This window comes from Prionailurus bengalensis, chromosome D1 (assembly GCF_016509475.1).
Source record: "Prionailurus bengalensis isolate Pbe53 chromosome D1, Fcat_Pben_1.1_paternal_pri, whole genome shotgun sequence".
Classification (NCBI taxonomy): domain Eukaryota; kingdom Metazoa; phylum Chordata; class Mammalia; order Carnivora; family Felidae; genus Prionailurus; species Prionailurus bengalensis.
The window spans coordinates 82264510-82289277 of record NC_057346.1 but is presented as its reverse complement, the minus strand read 5'-3'; the positions used below and the strand labels follow the sequence as shown (position 1 = coordinate 82289277).

Genomic DNA, 24768 nt, shown 5'->3' with positions numbered 1-24768 from the left:
TCATTTCAAATATGAGTCAGACAATCCATTATACTGTAGTGACTACAGCCAGGAAATACATGTTCTCTATGAATTCATGTCACTCTATGACCCATACCTAATATAGATTCTGGCTCTTGTCACCATCAGCATTCCAAGAATAATCAACATGTAGTAACGGACTTGAGGATGCTAAAAAAGGAGTTTTATCAAATTGTAGAATATATAATATCTTCTAAGAAGATGATGCTTTTGACATTGTGAGTAGGAAATGACTATATTTAGATTTTCTTTTCAAGAGTGTTGATGGTTTTGCATTGATTCACCTACATTCCCTTTTCTGTTTTCTCCTATGATCAGGGGTAAACTAACTGAAATTCATGCAGCCAAGAGCTGGCTGAGATTCAAGGTGAACGCATTAGCCAGGGAACAGATCTTTTCTTTGTTTGACATTAACTGGCTGTAGAACAGGGATGGGGCCTGTGACTTGGCATCATCAAAGCAGTTCTCCAGCCTTCTGTGCTAACTGGCAGAGGATGATAAACATTTTTCAGTCTTAAAGTGTCTTAGGCACGGTATGGGATGTGTAGCCTAAAAGTCTATATGCGCACGTAATGATAAATCCCAGGAAAGGAGCTTGCCAATTCCAATCATAAAACATTCTCATAATAGTTATAGCATAAGTCTGGAAAAATCCTAGAAATGTCATTTGGTCTACCTTTCTACCTCTGTATAGAAATGAATCAGGCCAAGAAGGCTGCTGCTGATTGTTTATGATCCTAAGTTTTCACGTATCCTTCTCAAATCCAAAGGAAAACACAGCAGAAATAAATGCAAATGTGACCCATTGGCCTGTGGAGAAACTGTTTTAAAAGCTCACTTGTGGGACCTTAGTGAGATGAGGGTGTATTTACATGCATCTTTCATTAGAAATAGATTCCAGTGTTCCTCCAAGTAAAACAACTCGAGCAGATTATCAGGAACCATCATGATTGAGGCAGAGAAACCAGGTTTCTCTAAAACTAGAGGTAGGCTCAGCATAGCATCTTAATCCATTGATATAGACTTGCCTGGTGTTGTGCAAGGACAGGTCATTGAAACTGTGCACACAATCCTGCTTTTGCCAGAGATGCTATTTTAAACAAATCTATGTATTTCCACTGAGCTATTTGTGTCATTCTCAGAATTGGACAAACCAAACACAGACTCTTAACTACAGAGAACAAACTGGGGGTTACCAGTGGGGGAGGGTGAAAGAGGTGAAGGGGATTAAGAACACAGTTATCAGGATGAGTACAGAGTGATGTATAGAACTGTTGAATCACTATATTGTACACCTGAAACTCATATAGCACTGCATGTTAACTATACTGGAATTTAGTTCCAGATAAAAGAAATTTCTTTTATATTTTCCATTTAAGGATTTTGTCAAAAGCTTCTGAACACTAAAATTGTGACTTTTCGAGACTATTTTGTGGGCTTGGTTTGAATACTAATTCACTAGATCCATCCAAGTTAGATGGCCAGTCATAGATATTCATGATATTTCATCATGTTTTATGACAAATTTGAATCTTTTTGTGTGTATAGAAGCTTACATATTGTTTTTGCTAGATTTGTTCTTTATAGCATTGGTGACAGATTTTATAATCTTTTGGTTCGTGGCACACTCTTGGAATATCATGCTGGATTTATTAGTAATCTTTTTCTTTTTTAAAGTTTTACTTATATGAAAAGATGCTCTACCAGTGCGACCTGGACTTATTATCACCAACAGCTACAATCTCTAGTCTCAACCCACTGCAAGCTGGTCTCCTCAGGCAATAGAAGAATGCCTTCTTTTGATTATTATTACTTGTCCTGTTGGATCTAAAACATAATGCTCATATATGTTAATTTTTTTTCATTTTTTAAATGTTTATTTTTGAGAGAGAGAGACAGAGACAGAGACAGAGCATGAGCAGGGGAGGGGCAGAGAGAGAGGGAGACACAGAATCCAAAGCAGGCTCCATGCTCTGAGCTGTCAGCACAGAGCCTGATGTGGGGCTTGAACCCACCACAAACCATGAGATCATGACTTGAGCCAAAGTCAGTGTCTTAACCAAGTGAGCCACCCAGGTGCCCCATGTTAATTTTTTTTTGAAGTTTTAACATAGAAAATTAAATTTCTAATTTATAGTCATCCAAATAAAGATTATATACTGTGTAATATTTCTAATTGTAGTTGTGACACATGCACAGATGACTTCCCGGATGCAGTCACTCTGCAGAGCTTCAGATATTTATTTTTCCACGATCACTTGTTAGATACACACAACGGCCAGGAATTGAGGGAGTGAAAAGGACAGACATGGTACTTGCTGCACCTCATGGAATGTGCAGTCTGTGGGGAAGGAAATTATTGTGATTTATCTTTCAAAGCTAAAGTACAAGGTCTTATGAGAATAAAGAAGGGAAGATTAAGTGGAGACCTGAAGATTGAGTAGGATTTACCCAGAAGGGCAAAGATCATTGTAGGGGGGGGGGGGCGGGGAAGAAATAGTATGTGAAAAGGCCCAGTGGAGGGAGAGAACATGGCCTATCAGAGGAAGTGAGAGAAGTCCAATATGGGCTGGAATGGAATTTGCTCTGTGGCTGTTGTTGGCTTTGCTTCAAATTTCTGCTTCCCTTGTTGTCCTGTAAAGTCTTACAAAAAGTCTCATTACATTAGGGAACTGAGTTGAAACATACCCTTTATCTCATAGCATTTAACCCACTGCCAAAAATATTTGTTGAATGAAGGCATGGACTGTAAAACAGTAAATTGTGTTACTTTCCTGGTTGTCTGGCTATTAACTTTAATCTTGACCTAAGTCATATGTTTTAGGTATATTTAAATTATGAATAATTTGGCCACCAATCATAAAGCTTTCTTCTGAGAAAAAGACTCCAAATTAAACAGTACAGGGACAGTAAGGACAAAGGAAAATGAAGTTCCAGATAAAAGTAAAGGAGAGAAACCAGGGAATGTTAGAATGTTATTAGCCATAGTTTAGAAACACAGCTTAAAACCATAACAAAAAGTTTCTGAATCATATCTCCTTTTAATAATTAAGGAAAATTCACATAAAAATTATCAACATCAAATGATTAAGGTTTAATGTCATAAAGTTATTTTAAGAAAAAGAATGCATAAGGGTGCCTGGGTGGTTCAGTCGGTTAAGTGTCAGACTTCGGTTCAGGTCATGATCTCCCTGCTCGTGAGTTCAAGCCCCACATCCGGCTCTGTGCTGACACCTCATAGCCTGGAGCCTGCTTTGGATTCTGTGTCTCCCTCTCTCTCCGCCCCTCCTCTGCTTGCGCTCTCTCTCTGTCTCTCTCTCTCTCTCTCAAAAATAAACATTAAGAAATTTTTTAAATAAAGGAAAAGAATGAGTAGCAAAATAACATACCTACAGATAATACATACCAGAAGGACATGCCCTCCAAAGATAAAAAATATTCTAGTTTTTCCATTTCTAATTTCTATTTTCTATTTACAGCTACTTCTGTTGAGTCCAGAACACATTGATGAAATGATACAATGTATGAAAAAGTAACCTAATCAGATATAGAAACTCAAGTATGGGATGATATATTCAGAAAGGAAAAGTCTTAAAAATCATTAAAAATGAAAACTAAGCTAGAAGAAATGCCCTATTGAATAAGCACAACAGATAACACCTTTGGATAATTAGAATATAAAAAGGAGAAAAACATGGGGCGCCTGGGTGGCGCAGTCGGTTAAGCGTCCGACTTCAGCCAGGTCACGATCTCGCGGTCCGTGAGTTCGAGCCCCGCGTCGGGCTCTGGGCTGATGGCTCGGAGCCTGGAGCCTGTTTCCGACTCTGTGTCTCCCTCTCTCTCTGTCCCTCCCCCGTTCATGCTCTGTCTCTCTCTGTCCCAAAAATAAATAAACGTTGAAAAAAAATTAAAAAAAAAAAGGAGAAAAACATAAATATCAAAAAAGACAAGAGATAAAGATTTGAGAGAAAGTAATACATTAAAAGGAACAGGCACAGAAGGTAAATATATACATAATAAGAGTCCTCAAAAGAAGAAACGCAAAGTAGAGAACAAATATTAAGAGCTATGATTTTTAAAAATCTTGAAATAAAAAAAAAATTTTTTTTTTTTTGAGAGACCAAACCAGACATTGCCTGGAAGAGTTGTCCCAGAACAACCAACACTAAAAGAGTCTGTAAAATCACTGGTCTTTAAAGGGAAAAATCTTTTGGGCATCCAAGTAAAAATACCAAATTATTCATAAGAAAAAGAAAATGAGATTACCAATAAAACCGTAGTGACATATTAAAGATTCTGTGAGCCAAGAACTTCATATTTAGCCAAACTGATTTTCAAGTATAAAGACCTTAAATTGCTGTCAACATGCAAGAATTTAGAGAATATTGTTCTCATGGGTCCTTCCTGAGGAATTTACAAGAGAATGGGATTCAGACAACCCAAATGAACAGAGATATGTTCACATGGCCCTGGTGCTAAGTAGTAAATTTTATTTACTAATAGAACTAATAGAGAATTTAAAAAAAGATATAAAAAATCTAAAAAATTGGGAAACTATTGTTAACTACTGCACATTTTGGTGATAATACTCTATCAGGAAAACAAGATAGTGAATACCATAGAATTCAGGAGAGCTTTTGGGGAAAGAATTTTTCTTTCAGGAAAGATTTTTCAGGAAAGAATTTGGGGAGAAAGAGGGGTTTGTGATCCTTTGGGGTATGTGGATGGGTTCTGGAGTGACTGGTAATGTTCTATTTCTTGACCTGCATGGTGTTTCAAGAGTGTTTGGCTTATAAAATTTTATTAAGCTATACATTTGTTTTGTGTGATTTTTCTATGTCTGTATTATATTTCACCATGAGAAATGAAATTTATTTTTAATTTATTTTGAAAAGTTAATACTCCCAATAATAAAAATAAAGACAGATAGTGATAGAAAGGTAACAAGTACCTCTATAAACATAGAGAAAAACGTTGTAGCAATTTCCTCCAAGGTTCTGAAGGCTTTCATCATGAAAAACTAAGAATGCAATGCATTGCAAAAAAAAAAAAAGTTTATGAGAATTCCACCTTAAGCACATTTAGTGGTTTTCGGGGGGGGGGTGGTAGGTCAAATTGTGCTTAATTTATTTCATCAGAACAAGATCTAGAAGCTAGTTTAAATTTTTGATGTGAAAGATTAAAATATAAACTTTATCTTTTCTTGCCACAAGTTCTCTGATTCCTTGTTAACTGTCACTTTCCCTTTGCATAAACAGTTGGCTATAATTGGACTTTAATAGAGGGGATGGGAATAAATATTCCAGTGCTGTCGTCATGACTTAGTTTGACAAATTTCTATATACCCCCGTTAAATTATTCCCTTGCATCTGAGCTGTAAATGAGTAGAAGCCACATTTGATAGTAATTAGTTAATCATTATTACGGCCTTAGGAATTATGGGGGGATGCTGGGTAAACTGCCATAGGAGTACAGTGCAAAGGAAAGACTCCAGAGTGTTGAATCAGGTAAACCTGGGTTTGAAGCCTGATTCTTCTGTCTCAGTTTCCTTATCTCTAAAATGGGAGTAATGGTTCTTACTGGAATTGCAAAGATTCAAGATAATGACTCTAAAGCATTGAGTTCAATACTTAGCATGTAAAAGGTGCTTCATAGACAATTATTTTCCCCCGTTTCCATTACTAGCTGCCTGTCCTGGATACTCAGGGGATAACCAAGGAGGTAAGGGATGTGGCGGGGGGGGGGGGGGGTGGTCAGTGCTTGTGGAGAAGCAAGTGGCTTGTTAGGGTCTCAAAATTTCCTCAAGTGATTTCAAGGGGAGCATGAGACACAGAAATTATTTTTCCTTTCATTCATGAGATGACCTCATACTCAAGTGGTTTTGTTGGCAGCAACTTTAATTACTGCGAAATTGAATATTACAAAGGGAACCCCAGGGACTGTCTGTTGGCTGATAACATAAGCTGGGGTTCACAATGGCCCAGAGAACAGAGACTGTTACTTTGCTTGGGAAACCCTAATGCTCACAAGAATACATATTTTAAAGGTTCTCTCCCCTCTACTTAAACACAATGATGGTCAGTACTAAATCTAAACAACTCACGAAGAAATCCCAGTGTGAATTTTTTACCAAGTAGGATGGAGTTACTACAACTAGTTTCAGAACTAAGACAGGTTTCCTTTGTTTTCTTCCCAAGTCTAAATTACTTTTTAGGTTGATTTTTCATAACTCAGAAGCCATTTTAATTCAAGAAGGGCTATGTGGTTTTCTCCAGCAATTTCTTGGCTAGAAACTTCACCAAAATGGGTAAACTTGTTTCGTTTTGTTTTGTTTTCTTTCCCTGTTTAGTCCCCACACTTCACAAATGTTTTCTGGTAACATGTGTATCAAGTAAGTAGCTATTTCAAAGTCAGGTTTGGAGGGAGTGCTAATGGTAGGAGCGATTTCTAAGGGGCCAGCTGCCAAGGAATAATCATATTTTTCACTCATACACCCTCAATCTTTAATACAACCGAATGTGTGAAATGCTGCTGGGCTGGCTTACAGAAATGCTAGCAGAAATCCAGTGAATGCTGGAAAGGATATATTCTTGTACTCCCCAGAGGCCATTTCAATATTGTTAATTCTTAACTGGCCTGGCTGGTGTATTTGACAAACATCCCACTAGAAACATTTTAGGCTTGACATTATGTTATTCATCTGATGAAGCCTGTATGCAAGAACTGGGCAGCAGTTGTAGCCTCTTACATTTTTCCAGCAAACTTTCATCTAAAGGTTTCAAAGGGCATGCCAGGTATTAAAATAGTCCTGTAGTAAGAGAGAAGCAAGTCCTCAGGAGAGGAGAATCATAGAACTCCAGGAAATTACATGAAAAGCTTAGATCACCTTCTCCCCTACAAATAGCCGGTGATGGAGCCATGATTCAATTCTGATTCTCTACTGGTCCTATGGGCAGCTCTCTGGGCAGTAATGTAATACAGATGCTGTGGGGTGTTGAGTCCTCAGTTCTCCCCTTAATTTTTGGAATGAAGTGTTCCAGAGTATTTATTTAAATATTTCCACTACAACATGTGACTGTATAAGTTTTATTCAATAATTATGCAGCTTCCATGCTGGTCTCCACAAGATAAAATTTGACTACTACCAAGATCCTTAAGTTTCTTTTATCCCTTTTCTTCATTGTCTCTGCCTATGTTATTCCTTATGTTGGTGTTTCAGAAAAACATATTTTTCATTTTCACCTCATTATTCTTATTTGTCTAATCCCTGCTACATGTGTTAATGCAACTTTCTTATGCCAGCAAATAAAGCATTCTTAGAAAGAAGAAAAGCTGAAACTTCTGGACTGTATTCTGGAAAGAAGGCAGTCTTGTTAGCTAAGGTTGAAATTTGTATTCTCTTCTGCTTAACTTCCTGATGAAGAAGGGTCACTCAGAATTGCTCACAAGGTTAATTTTCTAACTAAATACCGACAATGCTAAGAAAGAACTTTTGTCATCTTGGCCAAATGAATTGCTCAATATCTTAGCATGCTTTCCCTTTTATTAAAATTTCCTGGGTGATCACTGTATGTCAGGCACTGAGCTAGTACTGAAGATATAACCGTGATTAGGCCACCATTTCAGCCTTCAAGGAGCTCAAAATGACAGTGACAATGGCCATGAGCTATGCAAGCCTTATTTTCAAAGATTATCCTGGCTGCTGGTTACAAGCAGAATACCTACTTAATGCCCAAAACTGGTAGTAAATATTTTTAAAAAATGGACACTGAATCCCTTCCTTCTTTGTGTGTGTCACACACACACACACACACACACACACACACACACACACCATTACATGTAAATATGATGTGAATAATAAAACCCTGACCTAGCCAATTTATTTCGTTGTTCCACCAATTGGAAAAGGAATATTTTTGGAGTATGATTTTGCCCTTTCAGGGAAAACTGGTGGTTGCCAGGGGGGAGGTGAGTGGGGAAGCGTGAAATAGATAAGGGGGATTAAGAGTACACTTATTGTGATGAACATTGAGTAATGTATAGAATTGCTTATGTTGTACGCCTAAAATGAATATAACACTGTATATTAATTATACATAATTTTTTAAATGATTAAATAAAAATTTAGAAAAAAATATTCAGGAAGGTATTTTTATTGATTTGGGGAGAAAGTGCAGGTACATGAGATGAGGCTTTTGGCCCCACTCTATAAAACTATATTGATCCAAATTAAAGGTTTAAAAACAGGATTTGGATTTGACCTAACAAAATAATGACAAGCATCTGAGAAAATATAGATGTGGAAATGACATATACTTTTGACCTCAAAGCTATTACCATTTTGATTTAGTATTTGAACATAATTTTAGGACTATGAAGTGCTGAATAATTATTGCATTTATCTGCTGCTATATGTATTTTTTAAAACATCCAGGTGTTCATCAATCATTAAGCATTTATTCCTTACCTCCCATATGCTGAAACTGTGCAAAATGCTGGAATCTACTGTTTTTTTATATACCCCACTAACGCTTTAACAATTGAGAGAAGAGCTAAGAACGAAAAATAGATTTTATAATTCTTACTTTAGACCCATGCAATTCAAGTTCTCTAAACTATTTGGATGGAATCCTATTTGAATGGCAAAGTGCTAGGTGGATTTCCCAAGCGGGGCATGTCTAAAGTAGCACCACCCTATTATTATTTTTGGCATCTAAGCAAGAGTAGAAACCAGGATCTTTGAGAAATCTACACGGAATGCAAAGTTGCCCTTTAACCTTCCTCTCCCTGCTTTCCTTTCTCTATCCTTCTCCTATTTCTGGCAGTCCCCTCTCTCCATTATTTATTGCCTTCATTTATTCATTCCATTCACTCACTCACCTGCCAGTTACTTTTTCAAACAAGAGTAAGGCACTTTGCCAGTGGAGAAACAAAGCTATGAAAAAGAGAGACCATGTTTAAGGCAACTACTGATTGTTATAAAGAGAAGTCATGTCCAGGCACTACCACAGTACACAGAAGAACATGAAAAATGCCACTTCATGTACATAATTGTGAGAGTTGGGAGGATAGAAAGCACCCAAGCTCTATGCCAACAGAGACCTGCCTTCTCTTAAAGTACCCCTGCTCTCAACCAAAGGTTTTCACCTTTGCTACACATGAGAATCGCCTGTAAAGTTTTAAAAAGTCCTGGTACTCAGATCACATCCAAATCCTGTTTTGAAAAATCTCTGGAGACTGGACCCAAATGTCAGCATTTTTTAAATTGGTTATTCCAATGTGCAACCTCAGTGGAGAATTATTGCTCTAAATATCCCTTCTTTTAAATCCCATGTTACAGAAACTTTAATATCGCTTTCCACATGATTGTGGGAAGGAGCAGAAAAGGAAAATAACTTGAGGAAAACACTTACTTTTCTCATCCTCTTAATAAAAAGCAAACAAGCAAACAAATACAAACAAAGCAACAATAGCAAAACTGTCCTCTTCTGTAAGTTCTTGAGGTAAAGAATCAAAAATTAACAACAACAACAACAACAACAACAATAGAGATCTTGGTAATCAGTTGTAGATGTAGCAGTGAGGTGGGCAGAAAGGCATTTCTTAGCATGTGGTATAGCTTGAGAGCTTCAGGAGACAGATGTGACCTCTGCACAGAGGATGAGGTGGAATAGGGCTAACTCTGCCTGGTTAGATGCAAAGGTCTTGGACAAACAAAGTGTAACAGTAGCAGAAGGTCTGATCTGTTTTTGACAACCAACTTTGAATATTTATTTCAATAAATTTCACAATGTTAGATCAGGGGCCAAATTATCAAGCCTTTTTAGGATTTGTAACAACAAAACAAAACGAAATGTAAGTTATGAATCAGGACAAAGAATCTGACCCTAAATGTGAGGGATGGGGGTGAGTATTAGAAAACTATAACAAAGACCACCCTCCCCCCCGATTTGGCTACAGTTGTGCAATTATGAAATGGGTTGCATAGATACAAAAAGTGTCTTGTCACTAAATAAAAATTGAGTAAAAGAACATAGAAGAGATCTAGTTTGAAGTGTTCTGTTTATGTCTGGTGCCTAAAAGCATCCTTTGCATGTTCTAGCTTTATATCATCAATAGTGAGGTGGATTAGGAAGCCTGTGGATAAAACAGACCCCAGTTATAACTCTGGTTTTTTTGGGTTTTTTTTTTTTACTACCTGTGAAAACTTGGGTTATAGTTGAATTCTTTGAGCTTCAGTTTCCTTATCGGTGTACAGGTGGATAATATCTGTGTCAGAAAATTATCAACGTTAAAAAAAGAACAAATATTGGGTTGAGGCTCTTAATAATTTCAAGGCTTTTCCACCTCTTTCCTTTGTATTTTGTTACTGATATAATCTCTAGAACAGCTTAAATTCTTGTAGATGTAGGGGAGAGAACAATCTTAATGTAATTTTGCTAATGGTGGAAGTAAATTCTTGGGGTGGGGGTGGAGGCTGGGTCTTCTAAGCCTAAACATGATAGAGTCTTCTGCCATGATTCAACTTTTTTTTTAAGTTTATTTATTTATTTTGAGAGAGAGAGAGAGAGAGAGCAGGGAAGGGACAGAGAGAGAGGGAGGGAAAGAATCCCAAGCAGGCTCCACGCTGTCAGCACAGAGCCCAACATGGGGCTCAAACTCATGAACCTGTGAGCTCATGACCTAAGCTGAAATCAAGAGTCAGACGTTTGACCAGCTGAGCAACCCAGGTTCCCCTGCTGTGAATCAACTTGATCAAATCAGTGGGGGCAAGTGGTGGGATATTTTTGAATCCTCTGTTTATCTGTGTCTGTAGAGTCTTGCAAGAGGATCTTACTCTAGATTAGGGATGGCAAACTCAAGGGCAGGCAGGGCCCTTGTACGTCTGAGGTGGGGGTGGGGTTGGGGGGTGGAATTTGTGCAACTGGAGAGTGAGAACATGCTCCCTTCAAGCAGATGGTTGCCATGTAGGGATTTAGCCTCAGTTGTTGCCAGATTTGATTTTTCAAGAAAAGTCAGATCCATATTTAATGTAAAATCTCCCAGTTTTTAAGTGTTGACAACAAATTCTATTTTCTTTCAACATCCTGTGGGCCAAATAAAACATATCTGAATACAGTCTGTGTGCTACCAGTTTTGCAACCTTTGGATTTTGAAGGTTCTTTTCGCTCCCAATGTGCTCTGCTCAAGCAGAGCCCAAGAGTAATTGTATACATCACAGGAAGGGTTCACCCTACAGATTAGAAATACTGTAATATCCCCACTTGCACCTAAGTGTTTCCTGTTGTGTTTCTTATCCATAATTAATGTTACCTCCCAGGTAATTCTTATGCAAACAGCTTCTTGTTTCAAAGTTAAAGTCAGTTACATTTCCTGTTACTTGCTGAAGTACATAGACCTAATTTTCTGCAGGTTACTTTTATCTTTTTTTTTTTTTTTAACACATCTGGTGGGCGGCTTTAAATTCCCCAGGGCCCTACTTTATTTTGCACTGAGTCTTGGGTGGTAAAACTTTAATGAACTTTCAGTATTTATAAAAATCTTGGAGAAACACAGTCTTCCATCCCACCTGCTGTGAAATGAATTGTGCCCTCCCCCAAATCCCATGGTGAAGCCCTAACCACCAATATGAGTGTATTTGGAGAAAGAGCCTTTAAGGAGGTGAATAAAGTTAAATGAAGTTGTAAGGCTGGGGCTCTTCTTCACCAGGACTGGTGTCCTTATAAGAAAAGGAAGAGACACCAACAATGCGGGTACAGAGAGGAAAGGCCATCTCCAACTCACAAAGAGAGCTCTCACTGGAAACCAAACCTGCCAGCACCTTGATCTTAGACTTCTGGCTTTCAGAACTGGGAGGAAATAAATTTCTGTTGTTTAAGCGACCCAGTCTATGGTATTCTGTTAGGGCAGCCCTAGCAAACTAACACACCATCCATCACTAGCCTGTCTTTGATGTCTGATGTCTTTGGGCTTTTAGGATCCCTTAAGATTTCAGTTATTCTCAGGGAAATCCCACTTTTAGATTTGCCTTCTCATCCGACTTCCTGTTCATGGCATTATGGAAATTTTGTATCTCCAGTCAAAAGTGTCCCCCTTCTGGGAAATATATCAAACTTTACATATAATGGCAGAATACAGATTATTTGGTGACTCACCCATAAAATGTAAGGTAAAGGAAACCAATCCTTTTCCCAAGTTTTAAAACTTCTCCTCGTTTGTCAGATGCTCCTGTGAGTCGTACTATGCCTACTTTCTTGAGGCTGGAGAGCCACTTGTATGCATGTTCATCATTTTTTAAAACATCTTCAAAATCCAGTGTAGGCAGCTGGAGCTCTGAGCCCCAGTACTGACATTCTGTGAACAAGAAAAGAAAGAAACCAGGTGGGGTTACATTGTGTTTATATAAAATGAGAATCTCCGAGAAGGGGCTAGTTCATTGAAGCTGACCTTTGATTTATCATGGAATTTACAGAATTTCAGTCATATTAGGAATACCCAGGCTACCAGATTTTCTTCCCTGGAGACATGCCAATCTACTATATACCTCCTGCCTACCATTGCCTGACCCATGACAGGTATTCACTATACCTCATGTGTTGAGGGAATGTTTAACTTGTGGATAGCTCTTGATCTGTATGTCCTTAGGGCTTCTCTGCCTGGACTCTGCTTGGAAATAATGCTGAAATATTGTGTGTTTTAATCACCAAGTAGCATTGCTCAACTCCAAATAAATGATAAAATCTGAATGATGGACTTAGAACAGCATATGCGTATTTCTGGAGGTGGGAGGAGTGTTTGCCTTGGTAGGTACAACTTCTTCCTCTTACTTCACTTGATAAGAAGCTTTCTCTGAGGCCAAATCATTCTTTGGAGTCAACAAAAACAGTCCATAGGGACAAAAAAGTGAAAGGTGTGGTCATAGGATGCATAAAAGATGCATTTTATGTAGACCCTTTGATGATAATGCCACACCAGATAAAGTCAAATCCCTCATGATCAAATGCTCATAAAAAATGTTTACTTAAGAAGCAGAAAGGAAAACAAAGGGAAGAAAATAATTTGCTTGCCAACCAGGCTCTCCTAAAGGAGGCGGAACGCAAAGATGTCATTTTGCCAAGGGAAATAACTCAGATATTAGCAACTGCATTCAGGAAATACCCAACTCTAGTTAATCCATTTGATTTCTTCATTTTTGGAAGAAAGTGTTTGCCTTAGGAAGGCAAACCTTCCTAACAAGTGACAGAATGAGATCTTACTATCTCAATTATCATCCTGAGCAATGCCTCAATCTTCTAACTGGGGGAACCTATGGCACGTTACAGAAAACAACCCCAAAGCCCCCACTTGAAGAATGAGGAATGGGTCAATGTTCCCATGCAGTAGTTGTAGACTGGAAATCATTCTCCCTTTGATGTCAACATGGCTGTTTCTGCAGACACAGGGATTTCTTAGGAGTCACATGGTACTTTACAAGTGAAAAGGTCCCAGCAGGTTCAGGAGGTCACTTCCTGAACTTCCACCAGCTAGTTAGCCACCAGCTAAACACACACATGCAGCTGGTACCGTGTGAGAGAGGACATGAACAGGGGGAAGAACACAGAGGCAGAGGGGCCTGGGTTTGCATCATTGGGTTGCATCTTGCCAGCTAGTTTCTTAGTGTCTTTTCTGAGCTGCCGCCTCTTGAGTTACAAAATGCCCATGGTTACCTCTACCTTGCAGGTCATTTGTTGACCACGCAGTGAGATAATGCAAGTAGCCTCGTTCAGTGCCTGGCACATAGCAGACCAGTGCTGCTACTACATTTGCTGAGTACTTTCAAGATGGCGGGCACAGTGCTGGGTGCTTCCCATATATTATTTCTTTTAATGTCCACAATATAAATATGCAATAGATGCTTTCAGCATTCCCAAACTATAGAAGAGGGAGCAAAGATCCAAGTCATGCAGAGCTAATGATTTGCAGAGCTGGTTAGTCAGATCCAGGCAACGAATTCCAGAGTCTGTAATTTTAACAACTACACATAAAATAAACAAGTGATGCCTTAAAATGCTGTTGTCGCATATGAGAGAACAGATGTGTGAATGTCTATTGCTTATTCTGTCCCTTATAAAGGAAATCTACCAGATAAAAAAGAAAGGAAAGCATGTTACAATTAGGACCACGTTGTCTGAACTTGTTTAAGCACTGGTGTTTAAAGGTAAACCCTGAATGTAACACTGAATGCTAATTATGCTGGAATTAAAAAAAAAAAGTTAAAGATAAACTTTGGCTCCTAGTCCCGATTTTAAATGCAGCAAAAAACATGATGAGTAGGTTTTGTGGCACAACACTACAACATTGCTGTCCATCTTTTGTGAAATGAACTAAGAATTAAAAACCAGCTAGCTTCTTTCTTTAATGTATGCCAGTGCATTTCAGGGGTCCATGCTGGTTTGCTTTTACTTAAGGCCATTATCACTTTCCAGAGAATGTCAGTGATGGTGTATCAGGGAAATATAATACATAGAGATTGAAAAAGACATTTTCACAAGATGTAAATGTTTTAAAAACTTTGAGTTCGCATTTTGACTACTTTGTGGTCTCAAGGAGGATCTCCTTAGGGCACACACTATGTACATCTCTATACATTTATAGTATGTTTTAATGAGTTTTTGTTTCTACAGGAGTCATTTTCCCACTACAGAATCACCCATACACATGCACAGCTGCGCATGCAAACACACACTATTCTTTGTTTTAAAAGCACAGGATGACTTAGGTTCTTTCAGTAAATATGTTGTTACTCTTTACATGTATAAAATTAACCATATTCACACTGGGACTCCAGTAGGAAGCAAGGCTGACTACGCATAGCATATCCTCCACAATTTCAGATTTATAAGAGTTGACTATCAGAAGGTGGTTACAATGCCTTTTAAGTTCTGCAAAGTTCACAATTTTCCAACTATAGCTCTCATCCTGGCACGCCCTAGAAAGTGCTTTACAAAAATCAGCAACCAGGGGCTACAGCTCATTATAGAACCTGTGTTCTACTGTGAGCCACTCATACACTCAGTCTGCTAAGTGTGATTTTTCAGAGATAACACGGTTGGCCAACCAGTTTCTAAATTCATCATAGCATCCACGATATAAAATACTCTACTTTGCAGGGAGAACCACATTTCAATAAATCCACCTAAAATCGTTTCATGATATCTGCACAGAAACTTTAACATTGAAAACCCAGTTTAAAAGTGTTTCCCCAGTCTCTCCCAACTACAAAACATAACTACAGGGGACTCCGGAGAAAATACGTTTGACTAGAGTAAATCATTTGTCAGGTGAATACATTAAAAGCAAATTTAAATTTCACACTTGGATCTGGATACATAAACGGTATGGAAAATGACGGAATATTTAAGGCATGAACCACCCTTTCTAATTTAACTTATGGCCTTACTAATAAATACTTCCTTGAACATGTGCTTCACACATCATAAAATTTATGAACCAAGCTCCATGCTGGCTTTCAAGGAACCATTTGTACAAGGTTTCCTTTTCACAGGGAGGCATCGCATTCCTGGATCCTGAGTTGTATTTCAAAAAAAGGAAAAGACACAAAGAAGCTCTTTAGTTAAAGATTCATGAGTACAGCATGCTGGGTTGCAATGTGTTATTTGGAGTTTAGAACCTTCTGTCCACCTGCACTGACCTGTGCTTTTGGCTCTGAAATAGCTCGTCTAATAGGCTGAAGATCAGTCAAACTCTTACTATCTTTTCCTGTAAATACCTGGCAGGGGCCCAGCCAAAACCAAAATCTGACCCCAGTAGAGGAAAAGTACCTCGGTGGAACTAGGACTTCGAGTCTCTTTTCTGTGCTAAGGGGATCCTGCGCCTTAGACATTATTTTACTTCTTGTCGGGTGAACTCGACAGGTCTCAAGAATCTGATCACTTGTCCTCTCAGACTGAGATCTTCCAGAAGCTGACCTGAGATGAGGATTTGAATGCAAGCAATGTATTAAGGAGGTATCCTGTGGAAGAACTAATAGAGGGGGAAGCAAGATAGAGAAGGAAGCCTTTGGAAACCACTAAAAATTTTTTAAAGTGTATTTATTTATTTTGAGAGAGACGGAGACAGAGAGAGAGAGAGAACATGCAGGCGAGAAGCAAAGAGGAAGAGAGAATATCCCAAGCAGGCTCCACATCACCAGTGCAGAACCCGACGTGGGGCTTGGGCTCACAAACCACGAGATCATGACCGGAGCCCAAGTCAAACGCTCAACTGAGGAACCACCCAGGTGCCCCAGAAAACCATTTCAATGAATGGTTAAGGGAGCTGCTGGCCCTCATGGCAATACTGTAGATGATACTGCACAGTCGTCCCACCCAGGGGCAAGGAAGCTGGGGCGTGCAGGCCACCCATGGCCACGCCTCATTGGCTGCTTCTCTAGGCATTCACTTCTGGGTCTTTCTGGCCTTCTCTGTGTGTTAGCCAAGCACGTTCCTCAGGCAGAGAAAGGCCTCTAGCAGAGTGTCAGGGTGGCGGTAGTGCACTAGAAGGTGGCAGGCGTGCATAAGAGCACTGAGGGTCTGTGGCGGGGCACTCTGCGATGCCCTCCTTTGGGGTCTGTAAGAATGGGCTCGAAGTCTGTCTTCTGTGGTCCCTTGGCATTAAAACACACCTCAGTCACAGTGCTTACCACATTATGCTGAAATAAGCTTCCACTTATTCAACACATATTTGTTGAAAGCCTAGCTATGCAAAAGAGATCACGTTTAGCGAATAAAAATAGATGTGATTGCTGCCCTTGGGAGGGAAAAAGTGACAAAGCAAGGAAGCAAACAAACACCTAAATGTAAACATTGTCGCAAGTGCTATGGAGGTAACAAACGGGGTGAATGTCTTCCCGTAAACAGTTATTGGAAGCAGGATGGGGAGCATTTTTAGACCTGGCAGTTAAGGAAGGTCTCACAGAAGAGATGTTACTTAAGTCAGAGCCCAGGGAGTGAAAGAAGGCAGTTATGCAAAGGGCAGGGAGAAAAGAATCCCAGTGGGAGGGACAGTAGGAAGAGGGGGAATCTCTAATCTTGTTGGGGGAGCTCAGAGTTACTGGGCCTAGAACCCAAGCAAAGGGGAGGGTAACAGATTAAATGGAAAAGTAAGCAAGGGTCCGTCAGGCAGGACTTCTCTCTCTCTTTCACTAGATTGCAAATTCCTTGCAAGGGACAGAGAGCATGTCCTATATGTTTATTTCCTCACCACTACTGCCCCCTTCTCTCCCCTCCCCCAGCCCCAGCATATAGCCCAAGGCTGGCACCCAGTAGATTTTCAGAAAACTAATATGTTCTGTGTCCTAAACAAACCTTTGCCTTTTTTTCCCTTTTGCTTGTTTTCTAATGAGGACTAGAGACTGGTAGCAACCCCTGAAAGTTGACTGTGTCTGAGTACTCTTCAGAATTTTAAAAGATGGAGAAATCCATAAAACCTTTTCCCTAGGTGATAATCCCACCAAACTCGAAAAGTCTCCCCAAGGATGTATGAAACATGCTTCTACACAAGTTTATGTTGCTTGAAAGGAGATAAATATGTTTTTGTTTTGGACCGTTAGATACCTGGTACCTGGTATATTCTATATGCTCAGCCCTATGACAACAGTGACCTTCTAGTTGGAGAAGCCAAGAACACATAAAACCAGGCAGGGACACTAAAAGGCCGGGTGTGGAGAGTACTTGAAAATAGAGCTAACGTTTATCGAGCCCTTATGATTCCAGACACTCTCGTAAGCACTCTGTATGGATTAATTCATATAATCCTTACAACAACCCCATCACAGAGGTTCTAGTATTATTCCCATTTTATAGATGAGGGGACAGGTCTAAGGATTTTCAATAATTTGTGCAATATCTCACAGCTCATACATGTCAGAGCTGGGAGGCCACACAAATAATTTGATTACGGATATTCCAAAATTCAGTTTTACCCTCTGCTCTTGCTGTGACTGTCCCCTCCGACATGCCTGAAAAGGTTCTGGAAAACCATCTTGATCCCTTTCAATTATGTACACTGCATGCATCTTCCTGTGGAGAAACCCATACTGGTTCCAGACGGCTCCAGCTGTCACAAGCTGCTTCTTTATGCTGAGGCACAGTCTACCTTTGTCGCCTTGCTTTTAGGTGCTAATTCTGGGCTCCATAATCACACAGTATATGACAGTCTTGGAGATGCATACAAAGACAGCTACTGTGCTAAGTTTTTCTAAGCCCAAATAGCTTTTTTATTCCCCAGGTTTTTCAAGTTTTATGGCTTCTGAGCCCTGCCCCTAGGCTCTCTGCTCTCCAATGTACGATGTGTTCTGAGTTTGCTGATGCTCTCCAACAGCACTGGTGTCTTGAATCAGACGCAATACCATAGATGTGGTCTGGCCCATATCTGCATGGTGGGCTCACTACCACATTTGGATTCACGTGACCCAAATCCAATGAATCCTTTTTGGCTGTCTCAACCCTGTTAACTCCAATCAACTTTTCAGTCAGCGCAAGTGTGTAAAAATTGTCTGTCAGTTATGTCTTCATTTTCTGAAGCTAGCTCACTGAGAATGTGTGAAGCACATGTAGAGATGAAGATACAGGTCTAATTTGATAGGGACATTGTATCAGAGTTAATAGCTCGAGGTCTGAAGGTGACAGACCTGGATTCAATTCTGAATTCTGATACTTCCCATCTGCAAGCACTTCAGAAAGTGATACATTCTCAGGGCATTTGGGTGGCTCAGTCAGTTAAGCATCCGACTTCAGCTTGGGTCATGGTCTCACATTTCATGGGTTCAAGCCCCATGTCAGGCTCTGTGCTGATGAGAGCCTGCTTTTGATCCCCTCTCTCCCTCTCTGCTCCCCCCCCCCCACTTGTGCCCTGTCTCTCTCTCTCTCTGTCAACATAAGTAAATACACTTAAAAAACCGGAAGTAATATACTCTCTCAGCTCAATTACTTCGTCTGGAAAATACAGGATGAAAATGACCTGCAGGGTTCTTATGAAATTTGAATGATATGCTATCTATGAACAATTTAACATGGTGTACCTGATTAAATCTGCACATGAACCAGAGCAGCCAGATGTGAACGTGGCTGAAGGAACACACACCACGATGACTGATCTTATTGCATGTCCCTAATGTCTGCTTAACTCTCTTACTAGCTGATCATTTCTCACATTCTCTAACCTCAAACCTTCCACTCCCTCCTCCCACTTAGGCTCAGCTGTCAGCTTTGCCTTTTATTTCAGTGGAAAAATAGAACTCCGAAGAGAACTTCCAAATATTTCCACCACCATAGGCACCAACCGGCCAGTGTCCATGTCCTTATGGCACGTGATGTGTTGTAGATATATTTTTAAATTTACCAATGTGTATTACATACATATATATTACATATATATTTGTAAACTTGTCTTTCTCTACCAGACTGTCAACTCCCTATAGACAGAGTCTTTGTTTTGTTCTCCACTTCATCTCCAACACCTAGAACAGTACCTGTTCTAAAAAATAGAAGACACATATTTGCTGAATGAATTCATAGTACATGGCAGGTGTTCAATAAATGACATCTTTATTAATATTAGTTATTTCCCAAGATTAGTTATTCCCCAGCTGGCTAGTGGGGAAGAGAGTCAAACACACAGATAATGACCATTCAGTGCAATAATTGCAGTGACACAGAGATAGGAGCCCACATGAATCGCAGCCACCATACATACAGGTGAGAGTGATAGAATGGTATTTCATAGAACAGATACTCTTTAGTCAAATCTTGACTCCGCTATGTATTGTCTCTTTGACTTTGGACTAGCTATTTAATTTCTATCGTTTTCCCCTTGTGTAAAATAGTTATAATGATGCTGCCTTTGTGAGGTTGTTGCTAGGACTAAATAGAGCAATAAATATTAGGTGCTGAGCTCAGTACCTGACACAGAGCAGTGCTTTTAAAAATGTAAAGAAGGAAGATTGGTGAAAGACTAGGAGCAGAGATAGAGCAAGAAGAGGGTGTATGATGTTGGTAGTTTAGACAGAGGGTTGGCGGTGGAAGCAGTGAGATGTGGATGGACTCTAGATTATTTTGATAATAGGGCTAATGGGTTTTCTCGATAGATTGGGTGTGTAGTAAAAGAGACAGAGGAGTCAAGGGTGATCCTGCTGCCAGAGAACTGGCGTTGCCTCAACTAAGATGGGAAAGAGTGGAGCAGGATTCTGTAAGACCATCTGCTCCCATCAGGGGGGCTGTCTTTCTGCTGGCTTCCTCATTTTTTCCTTATTGCTCCAAGGAAATCACTTTATAAATTCCCTTTTGGTTGTCCATCGTTTATTTGACCTAATCAATTTATTCTGGGCTAGAAGCTCCTATTATGTCCTATCGAAGATAGAGCTTAGAGATTCTGTGCTTCTTTCCTGTATGAACACATTGTTCTCTTTAGATTCTTTCCCTTTATCTTCATTACTGAGATTATCTACTTTTATTTAAAAATTTTTTTTAATGTTTATTTATTTTTGAGAGATAGAGAGACAGAGCACAAATGGGGAAGGGGTAGAGAGAGAAGGAGACACAGAATCCGAAGCAGGCTCCAGGCTCTGAGCTGTCAGCACAGAGCCCGACGTGGGGCTCAAACTCACAAACCACGAGATCATGACCTGAGCCAAAGTCAGATGCTCAACTGACTGAGCCACCCAGGCACCCTGAGATTATCTACTTTTCAATGGTCATGAAATTGTAGCTAGTTGGGATCAGGGATTTTTTTTTTCATCAAAGGATCTAGTTCGTACATGGAATATAATATATCTGCTAATGGCTGGCATTTTCATCTGTAGCAACCCTTAGCTAATAGATAACAGCCACTTTCTTCCAATTTCGCTGATCACCTCAGCTTCAGTAAACATTTCTACATCCCTGATTGGAATTAAGTTGATAGTTGCTCAGTCTTTTCACTGTCTTCCTTAAATTTATTTAAATGAAACTATCTGCCAGGTAGATGAAATTTTGGCTCAGACTTCAAACCAATGTCTGAGCGATTAAAATCCTTTTCATGGCAACAGTTCACCTCCAAGCCACTCTTATGTGTTTAGTCAGGAATAAGACATGATTATTCTCTATGTAAGGGGAACTCAAGCATAAGACTTTGTCATGCCACTATTGTTTATTTCCCCTTCTGTCCTTACCCAAATACTCTTTGCTACACCTCTGCTCCTATGTTCATGGCTGACTAAATTGGAGAAAAAAGGGAACAAGTACTTACATTTTATCATTTATTCTTCACATTCCAAAACTGGGAGTTATTGCTTTCTTTTTGTTTTGTTTTGTTTTAAATTTTTTAAATGTTTATTTATATTTTGAGAGAGAGAGAGAGGCAGACTGCAAGTGGGGGAGGGGCAGAGAGAGAGAGGGAGAGACAGACTCGGAAGCAGGCTCCAGGTTCTGAGCTGCCAGCACAGAGCCTGATTCAGGGCCTGAACCCACCAACCGTGAGATCATGACCTGAGCCGACGTCAGACGAACAACCAACTGAGCCAACCAGGTGCCCATGGTTTTTTGTTTGTTTGTTTGTTTGTTTGTTTGTTTTTTACATATGGAAAAAGTGAAGTTCAGGTCATTTATGAAACTAAGTCAAGTCATACACCAGAGAGTCAAAGCCAGCTTTGCTGACTCCAAAGCCAGTTCTCATTACATAACACAGTGTTGTTTCACAGGTGAAGAGTGGTCTCAACATACCACACTTCATTTTCTGTCTCGACAAATTCTAACAGAACTGTTTTTAAAAAATGTGTAGGCTTCCGTTGTTATGTTACAGGCTTGCATTTTAGTATTTCCGGGGAAATTAGGTCTATTTTCTGGGCTTTCCTTCTCATCTGTAGTTTGTAATTTGGCTTAGGGATAATATAAACAGAGGGTGGAATTGTTGGCAAAGGGCTTCACTGGGATGTGAGGTGGGTCTTGCAGAATGAATGGGTGAAGTCTGTCCAGACAGGAAGAATGGAATAAGTGATGGAGGAAACAGTCAGAGCTTGGACAAAAGTAGGGATCTACATGGATGTGGAGGGGCACCAGATTGTGGGATGTGGGCTTAAGAGTTTATCGTGCTGCAGTGAGACATTGGAGCAAGGGGGAAGGGAGATGAAGATAGGCATCAGGAAGAACACCTTGCAGGGCTGTGCAAGGTGGGTGTGAATAGAAGCCATGTTGTTTCAGTAAGCAGGCCATGAGATAATAAAAAGCTCCAACTAAGCTGTTGGCAAGAGGGACAACCTATGTAATTCCTTCCCCCATAACCTGTTGAGTATCAGTCTTCTCTGGGCAAGCGGGCAATGTGCATAGAAACCTGATGGCCAGTGGAAGAAAAGGAGAAAGAATTTCAATAACAGAATTCTGCATTGTTTTTCTTTTCCTTTTTCTTTCTTTTTGTAAACTGATGTACTGTTCAAGAGGGTCAAGCCCCTCTCAGGGATGTTCTCTAGTTATTTATAGCTGCTTTTGAGAGAACAATGTGAAGATGAAGTGAGTATATATATAAAGTGCAACATTGCTTTTCACCCAACCTGGCACCACTTAAGAAGGTGAGTAGGTACCATTTCTATCTACAGATGAAGATTTGGGGCTATGGAAAAGTAAGTGGCTCAAAATCACAGACCTAACAAGGCCTAATAGGGTCAAGAGCACTCATATTTTAGTGCTATGTTGCTCTTTTGATTAAGACCAAAGTTACAGATTGAGAAAAATACAAAATTTTGACAAAATAAATAAAGTTAAAGAATCCACTGAATGGAGTAGAGCTTAAAAATTATTATTTTTTAATTTACTAAGTTAGAAGTTAGACAAATTAACAGAATGTATAAATAGCAACATCATTTTTGACATCTTTTTTTTCCTATAGGGATAAGACAATTGAAAAAACATCAATCAAATTTTTTTCCACTGACATATTTGAAAGTTTGGGATTAGAATTTCAAAAAAGAAATTTTTTGTGTGTGGTATTTAATTTCTCAAAATATTTTTAAAATTCTGAATGCTAGGTGATTGCTCTCATGTTTATTTAATAGAGAAATTAAATATAATTTAATAGATTTTTAATGTGATGATATTCCAAGGAAGAAATTTAAGTATAATGAAGATATCTATTATCCCAAAACTAATGTTTTGTGTTTCAACGTTCTGTCATCTTGAAGAAGCGAAGTGGAACCAGAAGTGAGAAGTAGTAGTTTTTTAGTTATTTGCCCTATCTTTTTTTTTGATGGGCAAATCTTCCAATGTGTAGGCACTAGCAAAGAGGACAGGTTAAGTATATAACTTATGTGTAGGTTTGGCAAAAGTGAGCCTGGCATATGAAGCAATCTAATTTCACTTCTTGAAATTATCACCATTTGGAATTTTCTAAATTTATAAATTCAAAATTTGCAGTCCAACTGCCATATGTTATAAAATTCACTCCTGGGCTATAAGAAAAAAACAAGCCTAGTTTGTGAGAAACTGAAGCTGTCACTTATTGAAGAAAGTCCACTCTACTTTTACTGTCTTTGAAAAAAAAAAAAAAAGAAAAGAAATAAATGTACTTTAGTGTAATAACAGAAAATCCCTTTTCCAAGAGTAAAAAACATTAGTATATCTTCCTTAATTTTGGAGAAAATATGAAAAGGAAATAGACTGTAATCACTCTTTCTTAAGATGCATTTGCTTTAGGCTCTTAGATATATGCTCAGACCTTTTCAAGGCTTTGAGACACCAGCTTTTTAAGGTCCTGCTCAGCATTAACATTAGCTGATGCAAGGAGGCTTCATTTTACGAAGTGGTTAACTAACTAAAAAATGATTTTTTTTTAAAAGAATATAATTAGTATTTTTTATCTAAGAATTTTTTTTTATATTTATCTATTTTCAAGAGAGAGACAGAGGGTGAGTGCGGGGTGTGCAGAGATAGAAGGAGACACAGAATCCGAAGCAGGCTCCAGGCTCTGAGCTGTCAGCACAGAGCCCGACTGGGGGCTCAAACCAACAAACCGTGAGATCATGACCTGAGACGAAATCGGATGCTTAACCGACTGAGCCACCCAGGCACCCCTTATCTAAGAATTTTTAAAAGTCATAAAAGAACATACAGCCTTTTAAAAAACGTTCTGTAACATATCCAGTTGTAAAATAGACTTATCTTGAATATTTATCTCTGAGGATGTGATTATGTGTTTTCTTGCTGGAAGTATGGATGGAGATAAGAAAAGGCGAAAGGAAGGAGACCTTAAAGTTCAGAAGTGAAAACTGACACTAGGCAGAAGGCTGTGGGAACAATGTCCGGACCAGTGGCATTGGCTGTGTCTAGGGCACCAGGCTCTTCTCAAGCAGGGAGGCTCCTGTCTTGTACTCACTGACAGGACAAGGGCAGCTCCATCCCATGTAGGGACTTTAGACATGATGCCCAAATTTATCAGGTACAATGCAGAAATCAAGGGGGATAATAAATGGTATGTAATCCAGAGAACACATTGGAAGACATCAATATGGCACAGAGGACAAATGAAGTGAAGTACACAGACGTTCAAGACACCTGTATTCATTTTATAAAAATCCCAAAGACATTTCTCTGAAAGTCAGTAGGTCCATGGGCAAAACAGAATAGAGACTCTTCTTAAACATATGAAGACTTTGAGTGTGTCTCCCACCTGTGTGTCAGAGTGTGAGCCTGGGTAAGGGCAGGAAGGGAATGTTGACTAGGTCTTTCTTTGGGAAGGAAA

General features: G+C 39.3%; 1 protein-coding gene across 2 annotated transcripts in view; it reads right to left on the bottom strand.

The window, feature by feature from the left end:
- The window catches only part of BBOX1 (gamma-butyrobetaine hydroxylase 1), a 58992-nt gene that overhangs the window by 19865 nt on the left and 14359 nt on the right, over nucleotides 1-24768 (bottom strand). For both annotated transcript variants that reach the window (XM_043580840.1, XM_043580841.1), the window contains exon 4: nucleotides 12180-12378. In XM_043580840.1, coding sequence (XP_043436775.1) covers nucleotides 12180-12378 — 199 coding nt within the window. The remainder of the gene's footprint in view (nucleotides 1-12179; nucleotides 12379-24768) is intronic.